This window comes from Eubalaena glacialis, chromosome 10 (genome assembly GCF_028564815.1).
Source record: "Eubalaena glacialis isolate mEubGla1 chromosome 10, mEubGla1.1.hap2.+ XY, whole genome shotgun sequence".
NCBI classification, from domain to species: Eukaryota; Metazoa; Chordata; class Mammalia; order Artiodactyla; family Balaenidae; genus Eubalaena; species Eubalaena glacialis.
This window is the reverse complement of record NC_083725.1, coordinates 77,427,507-77,441,906: the sequence shown is the minus strand read 5'-3', so window position 1 is coordinate 77,441,906 and position 14,400 is coordinate 77,427,507. Positions and strand designations below refer to the sequence as shown.

Sequence of the window (14,400 nt, the reverse complement as noted above, 5' to 3'; positions counted from 1 at the left end):
GCTTGTGATCAGCATACAGTTAACTTCTTCCACCTGCTGGGGGTTTCAGTATCTGCAAAACAGCTCAAGGACATGTTTAATGGCTAAACTATCACCATTTTGTCTTGCTTGACTGTTTTCCTTTGGTTCTGCATTTTCTCACTTTTCTGATTAAATTTTTTCTTTGGAACTCAGGGAAGGCCTAGGAGGTTAAAGTTTTTCTACAAACAAGAGGCAGGTGGAGGACATGGGGTGGGGGTGAGGGTCTGTCCCAGGAAGGCCCCATTGGGTCCTGCTTGGTTACCCTTGTCACTTTTTGAGAAGTTACAGTAGAGATTTAAATTACTTTTCACTTATTCTGGGTGTCAGCCCTGGTCCCTTCTGGAGCCCCTGATGAGCACAGAGCCTGGCACATGGGGGTGACTTGTACCACGTCTCCAGGTTGGCCTCTTCCCCGTCATCCCTCAGAGGGGCTGTGGGAAGATGGTGTCCAGTGGGACTGATGGTCTTCCTGGCTGGGTGAGCCTTGCTTGGTGAACAGAGCATGACCGCATGCTCTGAGGTATGCCAGGCTGGGGGTCAGTGCCAGGCTGGAGTTGCAACAGTCCTATGCAGAGGCCAAGCCTGCAGCTGCCCTGAACCAAATACCCATCTTCTCAGGCCTGCAGTGTTGGCCTGGGGACACCTGCCACTTCCCAGGGACAAAGCTTCATTCCCTAGGCTGCCTGGCCAGAGCCTCCCTGCTGACCCCCAGGCCTACACACATGCTCTGGCCCTGGGGGTCCCTAGAAGACCCCGTTCACAGTCTCCTGTCCATACCCATTAGCACTGGTGCCTCAGCTCACAGAGCAGAGGTAGGGACCAGCCCAGGCCGCTTAGGCCAAGGCTTGCCCATCCAGGCCTTTCCGGGTCAGGCTCCACACTTGCTTTCAGCATGGAGCATGCCCAGGTCAGAGCGGAGAGGCAGGTCCCTCCCTCCCCCAGACCCTTCCATAAGGTTTGCTGGGGCCCCAGGACACCCGCCTCAGGAGAGTTCCTCATCCGTGGGTCCCTGACGGCCGCATCTGGAGCCCTAGGCCCCCTCAGCCAAGGGCTGGTGGTGGAGAGGGTCCCCCTACCCTGAATAGCTGTTCTGTCTTGTGGGGCCCCCTTGGCCTCTCTGAGCCTCAGTTTCCAGGTTGATAGCATGGGGCAAGTAAGGCCTCCCTGCTGCTTGCTGGGGAAGCCACGAGGTAGATCGGGGACGCTGAGCCCGCCGGGGCTGCACCATGACGGGCTGGCAGTGGTGGATCTTATGCCTCTCGCCTCTCCCGCCCTTCCCTCCCTCTGAAGCTGCCAGCCCCGGGCCTGAGCCTGACAGCAGGCCCGGAGCTAAAGCAGCCCTGCTCCTGCCTGTGACTGGCGACCGTGGCCGGGCCGCAGTGGCCTCTCTGGTGGCCTCCCTCTCCTGGGCCTCGGGCCTTGGGGTGGACAGATCCCTTCTCTCCCTTTCTCCCCCATTTGTCCAGCCGAGCAGGGGTGGCAGCTATGAGAAGGCACCTGGGCTGGAGGGCTGAGTGCCAGCTGCACCCTCCTCGGGTTTCAAAGCTGGCAGCTGCCTTTGCCAGGCAGCCCTGGACCCCAGACCAGGACCCTCAGGAGGCCCCCCAGCAGCCGCCCAGCTGCACAGCCTCTGCAGCACTTCTCTTCACTGTCAGCAGGGCCCTGCTGGGCCGGGACCCCAGCCCTTCCTGTGCAGCCGCCTGGGCCTGGAACTCATGAGCTCTTCTTCTTAAAGCCATCTGCTCCTCGTTGAAGAATGGCTCTGAGTCTCTGTGCTCCCATCCCGGGTGTGTGAGGGGGAGGGCCGCAAGCAGACTCGATTGTGTGCACTGGGTGTGGCGTCCTGCAGGGCAGAAGCCCGGGTGTGCGGGGTGGGTGAGGGCCCCGCTAGCCTGGAGGGAGTGGATGCTGAAGTGAGAGAGCCAGGTGGGCTCTCTCATTCCTGTGGGCTAAGACTGCGGGATAAAGTGGGGCTTGGCCCTTCCAGGGCACCGCGGGTCAGCTGATCTGCCTTTCACTGATGAAGCTGCTCCCTCCTCTCCTCCCCTCTCCTCCCCTCTCCTCCCCTCTCCTCCCCTCTCCTCCCCTCCCAGGAGTGCATCATTGATGAGGACTGTGGGCCTGGCAGGTACTGCCAGTTTTCCAGCTTCGAGTACTCCTGCCAGCCGTGCCGGGACCAGCAGACAGTGAGTGTGCCCAGAGGCCCCCAGAGCTGCAGCGCCAGGGCCATGGGGACCCAGAAAAGGGGACCCGGGGGAGAAGGCCAGTGGCCCCCAGTTCTCAGCTGGGCTTCCTGGAAGCCTCCTATGGGGCCCCACCGTGTCCACGCTTGGAACAGCCAGTCCATGGTGCCCAGTGGGGCTGACTCCTGGGGTGACCAGGAAGCCGTCTGCAGACCTGCTGTCACCCTGCCCGCCTCATAGATACCAGAGATGGGGAGGGAGGACAGAGGAGGCCCCACCCTGCTCCTTCCCTGGGGAAGACCATCCCAGTAGACGCAGCCAGCAACACCACGGCAGCCCTTGGGCAGGGAAGGGGCAACCCACCCCCCAGATCTTTCTCCCAGTCTGCTCAGAGAGGGCAGAAGGAGGCCCAGGAAGAAGCCAGAGCATGTTCCAGATGGAGGTTCCAGAGAGAAGCGGGAAGCCGGGGAAGAGTGAAACTCCCTCCGCCCAACAGATGTTTTGGACAAAGCCATATATGGGCTTTTCTGGTCCTTTTCGTTATTAAGGCAATAACACAGCACAATAACAAGTTTGGAAAATAGAGGGCTTCTTGCTGCCCCGCCTGGCCCCACCTGTGGTTAGGCAGCTCCTGGCCTGCTCGGTGCCACCACTCCACATGTGCGACCCCAGGTCCAAGGCACCCAGTGCCCTCCCGTCCATGTGGCTGCCCAGGCTTGGGCCTTAATTTAATCAGCTGCTCAGATTCACGCTGCTGCCTGCGTCTGTGGGCCATAAGCCATCTTCCTTCCTGACCGTTAATTAGGGACCTAATGAAAAGGAGGCAAGGCCAAGTCTGGGGGGGAACCGAAAAGATGCAACCATCCTTTATAAAATCTCAAGCTGCGTTGGACTCCCCCAGGTGTCATGTTTCCTGCCCAGCTCCCATCTCCACCCCCCTTGACTTCCCTAAGACACCCCCAGACCAAGGAGCTCGGTTTCCTCCTGTCTATAGTAGGAGGATGTGGGTTAGCCGACCTGCGCTGTCTCCAGGCTTTGGGGGATTGGGGGCAGGGACAGGCTGGGCTCCCTCAGGTCCGTGAGCCGCCTGTGTTTTCCCTCCCCGCTGCAGCTCTGCACTCGGGACAGCGAGTGTTGTGGAGACCAGCTGTGCGTCTGGGGTCACTGCACCAAAACGGCCACCAAAGGCGGCAACGGGACCATCTGTGACAACCAGAGGGACTGCCAGCCGGGGCTGTGCTGTGCCTTCCAGAGAGGTGGGTGGGCTCCCCTCTGGGGGCAGGACAAGCCCTGTCCCAAGCTCCAGCACACTGGGCCTCCTGGGGCCCCGTCCATGCCAACCACACCTTTTCAGGGACCTCCTCCTAGGCAGGGTCCCCGATGCTCATTGGTATGTGTCCCAGCGCCACAACTTCTGCCCGGGGCTGAAGACCAGCTCTCTCTGTCTCTCTCTTTTTCTTTTTCCCCCTGTGATGCCTAGAAATTAAATTCCTTCAGGATGCATGAGCCCAAGGAGGGAGGAATACCCCCAGATGGGTGGGATGAGGGCACCACCTCCCCATCCCACTCCACCCATTCCCCAGGCCTCAGGGTAGCACCTGGCCCTGGTCCGCTTTCCTGCGAGTGGCCCCCTTCTACTCCCGTCTCCCATTCTCACTGCCCCTCCCAGGTGAGGTCTGCTCAGGTGCTCTCCCCATCCACGGGTGTTTCTGAAACCGTCCCTTAACCCCCTCCTTCAACCCCTCGTCCACCTGGTACCTGCTGCCCCAGCAGTTTTCCTCAAGGACATGGCTCCCTGGGTATCATTCCTCTGGGAGCTGCAGTTGCTCCTGTCCTGTCACTTCAATTCCACTCCTCAGTTGGTCTTCCAAGACCTCGGCCAGGTCCAGCTTACCTGTCCTCCTTTTCTCTCTACTCCTTGGCCCATCTGGGAATCTCGCTGTCCCAACCTTTCTCACCAGCCCAACCCCAGGCCTTTGTTGGTTCTGTGCTCCAGCCTTTTTTTTCTATTTTTCTACATATATATATATATATATATATATATATATATATATATATATATATATATATATATATATAAACATAGTTACTTTCATTTTTTAATTATACAAATAATACATTTTCAATGTAGGAAAACTGGAAGATACAGATAAGCAAAGGTCTTATGTATATCCTTCCAGATTTCTTTTTCTTTGAACACATATTTTGTTACAGTAATTCCTGCCCCTCCAAAAAAAACTTCAGTGCCTTTTTCCACTCTTAATTTCTCCATACCTCTGGCCTCAAAACCCAGCACAAGACCACCTCTTCCAGCCAGTCCTCCCTAACTGCTCCAGCCCTCCCAGCTTGTTCCCTCCTGAGCCCATGCCGTCATTCTGGTTTCCTACCATTCCACCTCTTCAATCCCTACCTCCACTTTGGGGTTCAGGGTGGAAGCTGGGGGGCTGCACCCCATTTCTCTGCTCCTTCCTTTGGTGCCTGCCTGCCTGGTACAGGGGTAACCCTCAGCTGGTTCCAGGTCTGTTGTTTCCTGTGTGCACACCCCTGCCCGTGGAGGGTGAGCTCTGCCATGACCCTGCCAGCCGGCTTCTGGATCTCATCACCTGGGAGCTGGAGCCTGATGGAGCTTTGGACCGATGCCCATGTGCCAGTGGCCTCCTCTGCCAGCCTCAGAGGTGAGGTCTCACCTGCCCTTTCTGTCGGGGGCTGAGAGCAAATGAGGTGCCACCCAGTGGGGACCCAAGAGCAGGAGCAGGGTCGGGGGAAGATGTGGATTTAATTTAAGGTAGGTTTAGTTGGAGGTGTCCTTGGGTCTTCCAGATGGAGGGTCCAATAGCGGATCTATAGGACTAGGGCTCAGGAGGTGTGGTCAGGGGTACAGATTTGGGCTCATCTGTGTGAGGGTTGAAGCCTCCTCAGTAGATGACCTTAAAAAAGACTGGGTGTGGAGGGAGCCCAGGCCCATCACAATGAAAGAGCAGAGGAGACAGAAGGTGCAGTCAGAGAGGTAGGAGGGGAGCCGGGAGAGTGGCCAGCAGAGTAGAGGCTGTGGAGAGACGTGAAGCACCAGGCCTGCTCAGAGGCTAAGTTCTCCGTGCGCATCTCACTCAGCAGCCACTGCTCCGCCTTCTCTCCCAGCAGAATCCAGGGTGGCTGGGGAGACAGACAGAACCCTGGCCCCGGCCCACAAGGCCCAGGGCTCCCCACAGGTGCAGCAGGGGCTGCTGCTGCCTGGGGGCCCGGGTGGGCAGGGGGCTGTAAACTCTCAGACCCCGGAGTCCTCAGGGCTGCCAGAGAGGGTCCGTGACAGGAGGACAGACCTGTGGCTAGACGTGGGGGAGCTCACCTTGGAGCACATTCTCCAAAGGTGACCCTCCCTCGGCATCTGCTTTAAGGCAGGATGTTAGAGGAGGTGCCGTGAAAGTGAGCTGGGCTTGTGCAGAGGGCGGGGCCTCAGTTTGGGGGGCTGGGCCTCGCCCCCGTCCCTCCCTCCGCAGCCACAGCCTGGTGTACATGTGCAAGCCCACCTTCGTCGGGGGCCGCGATGAGGACGGAGCGAACCTGGTGCCCAGAGACGTGCCGGACAAGTACGAAGACGGCGGCTTCATCGAGGAGGTGCGCCGGGAGCTGGAGAACCTGGAGAGGAGCCTGTCAGTGGAGATGGCTCTCAGGGAGCTCGGGGCCGCCTCGGAGCTGCTGGAGGGAGAGGAGATTTAGACCCACTGTTCTATGGGTAGACATGCAACAGAAGTAGTTAATTTATTTCCCCAGCTGTGTCCCTAGGTGTGGGCTCACCAGGCTTTTTTTCCGTGCCCTCTTCCCAGTACATTTTCCCCTCTGGCTTGAAACAACATGAGGGGCTGCACCCTTGCCCAGCACCCACCCCCCTCCCCCATGCATCACAATTCTGGTGTCCGGGGAAGACCAGGGTGTGGGAGGCTGAAGGTAGAATAGGGCTGCTAAACTGGTCCAAAGTATTGGCTGCTTCGCCTCTGCTGGTTGGCAGACGGCACGTTTCGTTTTGTATGACATTGCCTCGAGAATAGTTGGAGGGGAGGGGATGGAAAAGAATGCAGAATTTCCCCACGATGGGTTTTGGGGAAATGTTGACTCTCAAACATGTGGAGAAGAATGCCCTGCTTTGCAAACGTAAACCTGCGAAAATGCAACAAGTGAATCTTTCATGCCATTCTCCCCATGGGCACAGGCAAGCGCTGCCCTCAGCTGCTGCAGGTGAAACGTTCTCACTCCGCGTTGCCTGCATTCATCCTCTCAGCAGTGTTACTTAGCTCCTACCTCTGTGCCAGGGCAGCAGTGTCATGTCCTCTCACCACAGCCTGGTGAAGGGGGCGTTGGTCTCCCCGTCTGTCAGGATCTCGGAGGCTCAGAGATGTCAAGTGGCTTGCCAAGTCACACAGCTAGTGAAGACCAGAGCAGGATGTCACCCAGGTGTGATTCCAAGCCCAGTGCTCTCCCCACCAGCCTCAGTGCCACCAAAAGTACCCCCTACGAGGATGAAGAATGAGATTTTTCCTTTTTTTTTTTTGAGGCACATCTGGAACTAAGGTCAAACTAGTTCACACATCCCTGTAAGATTAAAGTTCTGCTGTTAGAAAAACAGCGTTCTCCCCAGCGTTCTCCCCAGTGTGGGTGGCCATCACTCCAGTGGAGACAGAGGTATTGACACTGTCCCCTGTGGCAGCCAGTTATATCAGTAACTTTGAAGGTACACATGACCGGAGCATAATATGTAAGTTAACGTGCCAGAAACAGTACTTAGGTAATCTTAGGGCCAGGGTTATAAATGAAATTTGCAAAATCACTTACCAGCAACTGAAGACCATTATTGACTGCATGGAGAAAATCAAGCCAAGCAAGACTGTGAAATATGGTTGTAATATCCAAGCTAAGAGCACTGAATTGTATGCTGTTCTATAAATATTTTCAAGTGTCATGGACTGTTTCCATCATGTATTCAGAGTTATTAAATGTTAAAGTCACACACAATTGTATAAGCATGCTTTCTTCAAGTTTTAAATTATGTATAAACACATGTTGCATTTAGAAATCAAGCATAAATCACTTAAACTACTCTTTTGTAGCTCTTGGACTTCTTTTTCCTTTTGACTTTGAATAAATATAAAGCCCTTTCAGCCAGAAAAAATAAAATAGAAATGACCTGCATTGTCCAAAAAGAAAAAAAAAAAGTTCTTCCATAAAGCAAATTTTCCAGACAATGGAAGCATACCTCTTTTAGCATCAAAATATTTTAGAAATGTTAACCATTTTGGGATGGGAATTAGTCCTTAAGAGTGTCAGTGCTTCATTGTCTCTGAAAGAGTAAATGGAATGTGTATGCCTCTTTTCTGGGGAGGCTTCTTTAATCAAATGCAGTTCTGGGCCAAACACAGTAAGATATTCAGTGAGCATAATAATCCATAATGATAAACTACTATATATGAAGGTCACCTGGGTGATTGATAAACACCAGATTAGACAGTCTACCCGTATTAATTCAATATTCATTGAACCCATGAGTATTTTCTTCATTTAACAGATGAAGAAATGGAGACTCAAAAAGATTAAGTGATAGAGCTAGAAGTCAAAACAATATCTAGTACAGTATGCCCAGGATATACTGACAAGTTTATCTCTTAAAATTAGCTGTTTTCTCTTCAATGTCCAGAATCATCAGGACCACTCTACATCTTTATTACTCAACAGATATTTACTCAGAACCAGGTGCTGTGATATGCACTAGGGGTACCAAGTTGATCCAGATAGGGTCCTACCCTGAAGGCATCACAGCCTAATGAGGGAGATACACTAAACGCAGCACTGACAAAATGAAAGCAGTCAACCCGATATCTGAACAGAGAGTTACGGGATCCTCAAAGGAGCACGTGGCTTGGGAGAGCTGGCATGGAAACTGGCTTTCAAAGATGATAGTATATCAGGAGGACAGAAGGAACAGGAAAGGGCATTCTGGGCTACAGGCAGAGGGAGGGAGGCAAGGAGGAGGGATGGTATATAGGGGGAACTGCAAGTAATTCACAGTGGCTGGAAGGCAAGGTAAATTTGAGCGTTTGGAGAAGAGGCTGAAAATTATTTCATCCAAAAATTTATTGAGCACCTACTAAATGTCAGTCCCTATGTTAGGTGCCAGGGAGACAGTGGCACATGAGATAAAAACTAGGTCACTTTCTCATGGAGCTTATATGCAGGTATATTACCTTGTTCCACTTTGTCATCATAGCCACAAAAATGTAAGAACATGAGACGCTTGGCAAAATTCTTGGCTGAAATTCACATATAAAGACGCTGGTGTATCTCCTCTACTCACGATTCTAAGTGGAAAGTGGTAAAGGTTAGGTGGAGCTTGGTACTTGCATCTTCCTGCCTGCCCTTCCCGAGATCCGGAGTTCCTGCCAAGGAAGCCACGGTAGATGCTGTCATTTCAATTACCTGACAGCTAATCCCAGCCCTCTTTCCTTGCGCTTCTCCCACCATCACAGAGGCTGAAAAAGCTGGACACTTGCTTTCCCAGCCCCCACTTGCAGCTAGAGATGGCCACATGACCGAGTTCTGGCCCTGGAAATGTAAGGGGAAGGCTGCCAAAGAGTTTCTGGGAAGGGTTTTTTACCTGAGTGACAAAAGGAAAGAGGCCTACAGGAAGTATGTCCCCACCCTCCACCCCCTTCCCTGGTTGCCTGTCTTTGAGCACAGGTGTTTAGGATGTGACATTTGGAGCTGCAGCAGCCATCTTGGGATCATGTGATCAAGATCAAGGCCATCAGCAGGGCTGCCTTCTTGGAGGCTCTGGAGAAGAAACCACGTCCTTGCCCTTTTTAGCCTCTAGAGGTTGCTCTCATTCTGTGGCTTATGGCCCCCTTCATCTTCAAAGCCAGCAGTAACAGGTTGGGTCTTTTGGTGCCATCTCTGCAGCTGGGAAAGGTTTTTCACTTCCAGTGACTTATATATGATCCAGAATAATCTTCCCATGGCAAAGTCCTTAATCTTTATTATATCTGCTGTCCCTTTTGCCATGTAAGGTAAATATTCAGAGGGTCTGGGGTTTGGGATATGGACATCTTTTGTCGGCCATTATTCTACTTACCTCAGAAGGATAAACGTCTGAGTCCTTGATGATGTTGAGGAGGAAAGCAGCCCTTCTGTCAACTATTTCTGGACTCCTTCTAAAGTAAACCAGCAATATGACAGATAAAGTTGCTGTTAGTCTTTGTTGTTCGAAACCAGAAACAACTAAAAGGGGAACAACATGCAGCTTTATGAATCCCAACCCACCCGCTTTCCCACCCTCAATGGGAAAGCAAGATGATTAGAAAATGAAGTGTTTGTTTGGGTGTGGTGCAGGCTCCAAGTCTGAGCCCCACCTTCCGCCCAGAGGTATGGCTGGCTTGTCCACCCACATGGCCTTAGACTAAACTGGAAGAGGACTGTGATGGAACAACAATGATTGCTGCTGACTCTTCCCAGCTTCCCCTCTTCATGTTCTGTTCCTGCTCCCTCTTTACTCCTCCCAGGGTCTGGCTTTTCTAGCCTCCCTAGCCTGGTTCTTTGCGCTTTTGACACAATCAGGAGAAAGGGGTGCAGGGCAGAAGGATGAGAGCTGAAGAGAAAAGCCAGGGGCCTGCTGTGGTGGGAGGGAAGCGTGGGATAAAGGGCAGTTAAGTATTCCTGTAGTCTGTGCATCCCCTCCAGAGAGTCAAGAAATGCAACTAGATTAGAGATTATGTTTTGATAGCCAGATTGGGTTTCCAAAGTCAGAGGGCCGACAGCTGTGGAGCTAGGCACCTCATAACAGGGGCTGCTGAGAGGTGCCGCTGCAGCAGCAGCAACTCAATTGCCCTATATAAAGATGATGAGAGAGGTGGTAAGAAAGCCCCTTTTGGGAGATGGCAGTGTTTGGAAAACAGGTTATTTCCCTGTCTGACCTCCTGTGAGGCAGGGGAAATTATACTTATTCCTTTGGCTAAAACCTATGGGAGGAACTTTCAGAGAAACACTCATAAAATTTGGATGGGACAACTCAACAACAAAAAAACAAACAACCCAATCAAAAAATGGGCAGAAGACCTGAAGAGACATTTCTCCAAAGAAGAAATACAGATGGCCAATAGGCACATGAAAAGATGCTCAACATTGCTAATTATTAGAGAAATGCAAATCAAAACTACAGTGAGGTACCACCGGCCAGAATGGCCATCATTAAAAAGTTTACAAATAACAAATGCTGGAGAGGGTGTGGAAAAAAGGGAACCCTCCTACACTGTTGGTGGGAATGTAAGTCGGTGCAGCCACTGTGGAAAACAGTATGAAGGTTCCTCAGAAAACTAAAAATAGAATTACCATATGATCCAGCAATCCCACTCCTGGGCATATATGCAGACAAAACTATAATTCAAAAACATACATGCACCCCTATGTTCATAGCAGCACTATTTACAATAGCCAAGACATGGAAGCAACCTAAATGTCCATTGACAGATGAATGGATAAAGAAGATGTGGTACATATGGAATACTACTCAGCCATAAAAAAGAATAATGCCATTTGCAGCAACATGGATGCAACTAGAGATTATCATACTAAGTGAAGTAAGTGAGAAAGACAAATACCATATCACTTATATGTGGAATCTAAAATATGACACAAATGAACCTATCTATGAAACAGAAACAGAATCACAGACATAGAGAATAGACTCGTGGTTACCAAGGGGGAGGGAGGTGGGGAAGGATGGATTGGGAGTTTGGGGTTAGCAGATGTAAACTGGTACATATAGAATGGATAAACAACAAAAGTCCTACTGTATAGCACAGGGAACTATATTCAATATCCTGTGATAAACCATAATGGAAAAGAATATGAAAAAAGAATGTATATGTATTTGTATAACTGAGTCACTTTGCTGTACAGCAGTAATTAACACAATATAAATCAACTATACTTCAATAAAAAAATAAAATTTGTATGGGAGCCATTGACATCTCAAAGGGGGATGGTTGTGTAGAAGGTGGACACGTTGACTTGCCACTAGTACCATGGAAGGAGGAGCATCAGGGAGAGATGACTGGATGGAGCAGTGAGGCGGAGGAGGGCAGATGCAAAGAAGATAGATTCCTACTGCACCCACAGCCCCCGAGACAGGGCCATGGAAGAAACATGCAATTAAGGGTTGAAGACTTGGTGGGGACCAGGGCATCATGGGATAACGTGGTACGCATTTCAGAGGAATGTCCCTTGCCAGCAGGAAGTCGACAAAAGATAGTTGTTTCATAAGGAACCACCAGTGTTGTTTGGAGTGGAATCCTTGGCTGGTAGGACCCGTAGGGCGTCTACCTCCTAAGAGAGTTCGTGGTGACCAGGTAAAAGGGGACAGTAACCTCACCACCACCCACAGGAGGCTGCTCTTTTCCCTCTTCCACCATCCACAGAGCTGGTGCGGAAAAGAGCCAGTGGGGAGGGAGGGCTCTGACCATAGCCTCCTTCCCTCTCCAAGCAGAGAGTGGCACATCCAGCAGCCACTGTGCATGTGGTGGGGGGAGGCGCTTTAAATCAAATGACTAAAAAACTTCAACAAGGTCAGATTGTTTGAATAATGCAAAGTGACTTAAAAGTTATAGGGTTGCCCCAAAAGTCTGCTTCTAGTGCGAAACTGCATTCTAAAAACAGTTGGCACAGTTACTAGAAAAACAGAACCACTGCATTATTTGTATCTCAACAAGATGATACCTTCTAATTCAGTGGGTTGCTTAAGCATTATAAGGCTGAACATGAACTGTGCCCTCTATACCGGGGGAAGGGGCAGATTGGGAGCAAAGGAAGCAGAGGGGGAGCATGGTACTCACCTTTAAGGCAGGGCTCTCGGGTCCACTAATAATCCCCTGGCCTGGTAAATCCTCAGGCTCTGACCAGTCAAAAGACCAGCTTCTCCTGTGCAGGTTAACTGGTGAGGGGGAGGTAGGTTGGTGGTGCTATCACAGGGAAGGGGGAGCACGTCCCTCCCTCACACTTTTTTGCCCTCCTAGCTTGGCCCCTAGTGATTGTCGCATTCTTTTCTAAACAGTCACACATGATTTAACACACTCTTGATTTTGTCAAGCATTGTTTCTGAAAGCCACGTTTTGAAAATTAACACTATATCTAACCAAATGATCATAGTACCCCTTTCCCCATATGAACGACATTGAGGAGCATCTTCTGTACACCAGCTTCATGTACACCAAGCCTACGTGGCTACAAGCTTTATTTGGACCATGAACTCCTTTGCAAACCTGATTAAAAAAGCATTTACTAGACCCCTAGAAAGCTACACATACACACAATTTTGCATTGGATTTAAGGATTTGTGGCCTTAGAAGGCTTTGACTGCTAGTGACCAAAATATTGATTTGTTTTGCAAAAATTACACAGAATTGTTTAGATGGCATACTTTTATTTAGTAAACAAAAAACTTGCTAATTCAGATTATCTTCTATTCCATATACTCTAGACTACAATTTGCAAGTCACAAGTGCAAGAGCTGGTTAGAGACTTGATGCTGAACAAAGGGACAAAATTCAGAAGGAAAATAGCCAATTGAAAAGGAAATACTAGCGAATGAATCAGAATAAAAGATTTTATTGTATTCCATACATTCACAGGTCACTTCCAGATTTAGCAATAACACTGCAGTGCTCTGATGCTGTGCACTCTAGCTCGGACCATGTTGGAAGTTTATAGCTGTCTCCTCTCTCCGCCTAGATACCATTCCTAACAGTGTAGCCTGCCTACTTGATTGTTTTCTAGCTGTAGCATAGTTCACCCCCGTTTTCTCAGAATTTTAAAGTACTTTCCATTTTCTCAAGAGTTTTAAAGTACTTTCCATTTCATTACGAAAGAGATTACCAAACACTGTGTAGTATAGGGCACTTTCCCTCACTTTTTATCTTGTCATGACTACTATCTCTTACACTTCGTTTGAGAAGTAGATGTTTATCTAGCAAACCTCTGTACAGACCAGCTAAATAAACAGTGTACAGACCAGCTAAATAAACAAGGCAGAGTCCTGAAACCATAGCTCTGGCTTCTTCGGCCAGAATGGACCCCTGACCTTCAGCACCTGCCTTAGATATGTAGGTACTTGGTTCTCACAGGGTGTCCCTGGCTGACACAAACTCATCTGCCCCACAGAAAAAACTCTTCAAAACCTTGGCATGACCCATGGGGAGCAGGGTCACTCTTTATTGCATGTGGCCTGCCTCAGCCTCAGAAGATTCAGCAGATGAGTGATCACCAGGTTCCACTGCCCCAGGCCTGGGAACACACAGTTAATGTGCCCCTTGGCTTACAGGTGCTCACTTGATTCTCTGAGTCTGGGGGAGGTTGACACATTAATCTCTTTCCCGCAAATTACTGTTCCCACTGTCACAAATCCACTTTGAAATCACCACCCCCTTTACTGAAATTATTCAAGTGCAACATTGGGTTTTCTCTCTATCAGGCACTGAAGAGCAAGAAGCTTTAACTTTTTCTTTTCTATAATGAAATACATATTTTCTTTACCCTTGGTATTTGTAATACGCCTGCAATTAGAAACAGCAAACACGAAACAAACAGTAAAAGGGGCAGAAGGCACAGAATGAGGAGCAGGTATGAAGATTCCACCATTTCCTCTTAATAGGGACACTAAACCGAAGCAAACAAGGCCCCAAACCCATTCTACTTACAAATTGGCCGCCTCTGCTCCACAGAGTCAGTCCTTGAAAGCAGAAAGCACATTTACTGACCCCTATATCCCAAGGAAGCTGGCCTGCATCAGAACCAAATAGCTGTCATGTTACATCAGAAAATCAAATGATCTGAAAAGACAAATCTTCATCACAAATGCTTCAAGTTTTCCTCTGAGAACACCACCAATTCCACTAATGCAAACCCAGAACGGTACCGCCATCAAATTTAGCAGAATGCTACCGAGTTTATATGGAATAAAAATTACTCAGAAAAATGTCTTAGAAAAGATTTTTTTCCCCCCTTGTGGGGACTTTTAAGATATTATGGAATTCTCAATCATTACATTCAAACTGCAACCAACATTTGCTAACACGATTTTCTAATTCTTTCTTAAAAGGAAAAAAAGGGTAAAATTTTGATTTTGAAATATTGACAGGATCCTCCAAAGTTAAATATTAAC

General features: G+C 49.8%; 1 protein-coding gene across 2 annotated transcripts in view; it reads left to right on the top strand.

The window, feature by feature from the left end:
- DKK3 (dickkopf WNT signaling pathway inhibitor 3) overlaps nucleotides 1–7,219 on the top strand; it is a 47,892-nt gene extending 40,673 nt beyond the window's left edge. For both annotated transcript variants that reach the window (XM_061203023.1, XM_061203022.1), the window contains 4 exons: nucleotides 2,115–2,207; nucleotides 3,316–3,460; nucleotides 4,723–4,879; nucleotides 5,702–7,219. In XM_061203023.1, the coding sequence (XP_061059006.1) occupies nucleotides 2,115–2,207; nucleotides 3,316–3,460; nucleotides 4,723–4,879; nucleotides 5,702–5,921 (615 nt within the window). In that variant the 3' untranslated portion in view covers nucleotides 5,922–7,219. The remainder of the gene's footprint in view (nucleotides 1–2,114; nucleotides 2,208–3,315; nucleotides 3,461–4,722; nucleotides 4,880–5,701) is intronic.
- Nucleotides 7,220–14,400: the final 7,181 nt, after the last annotated feature.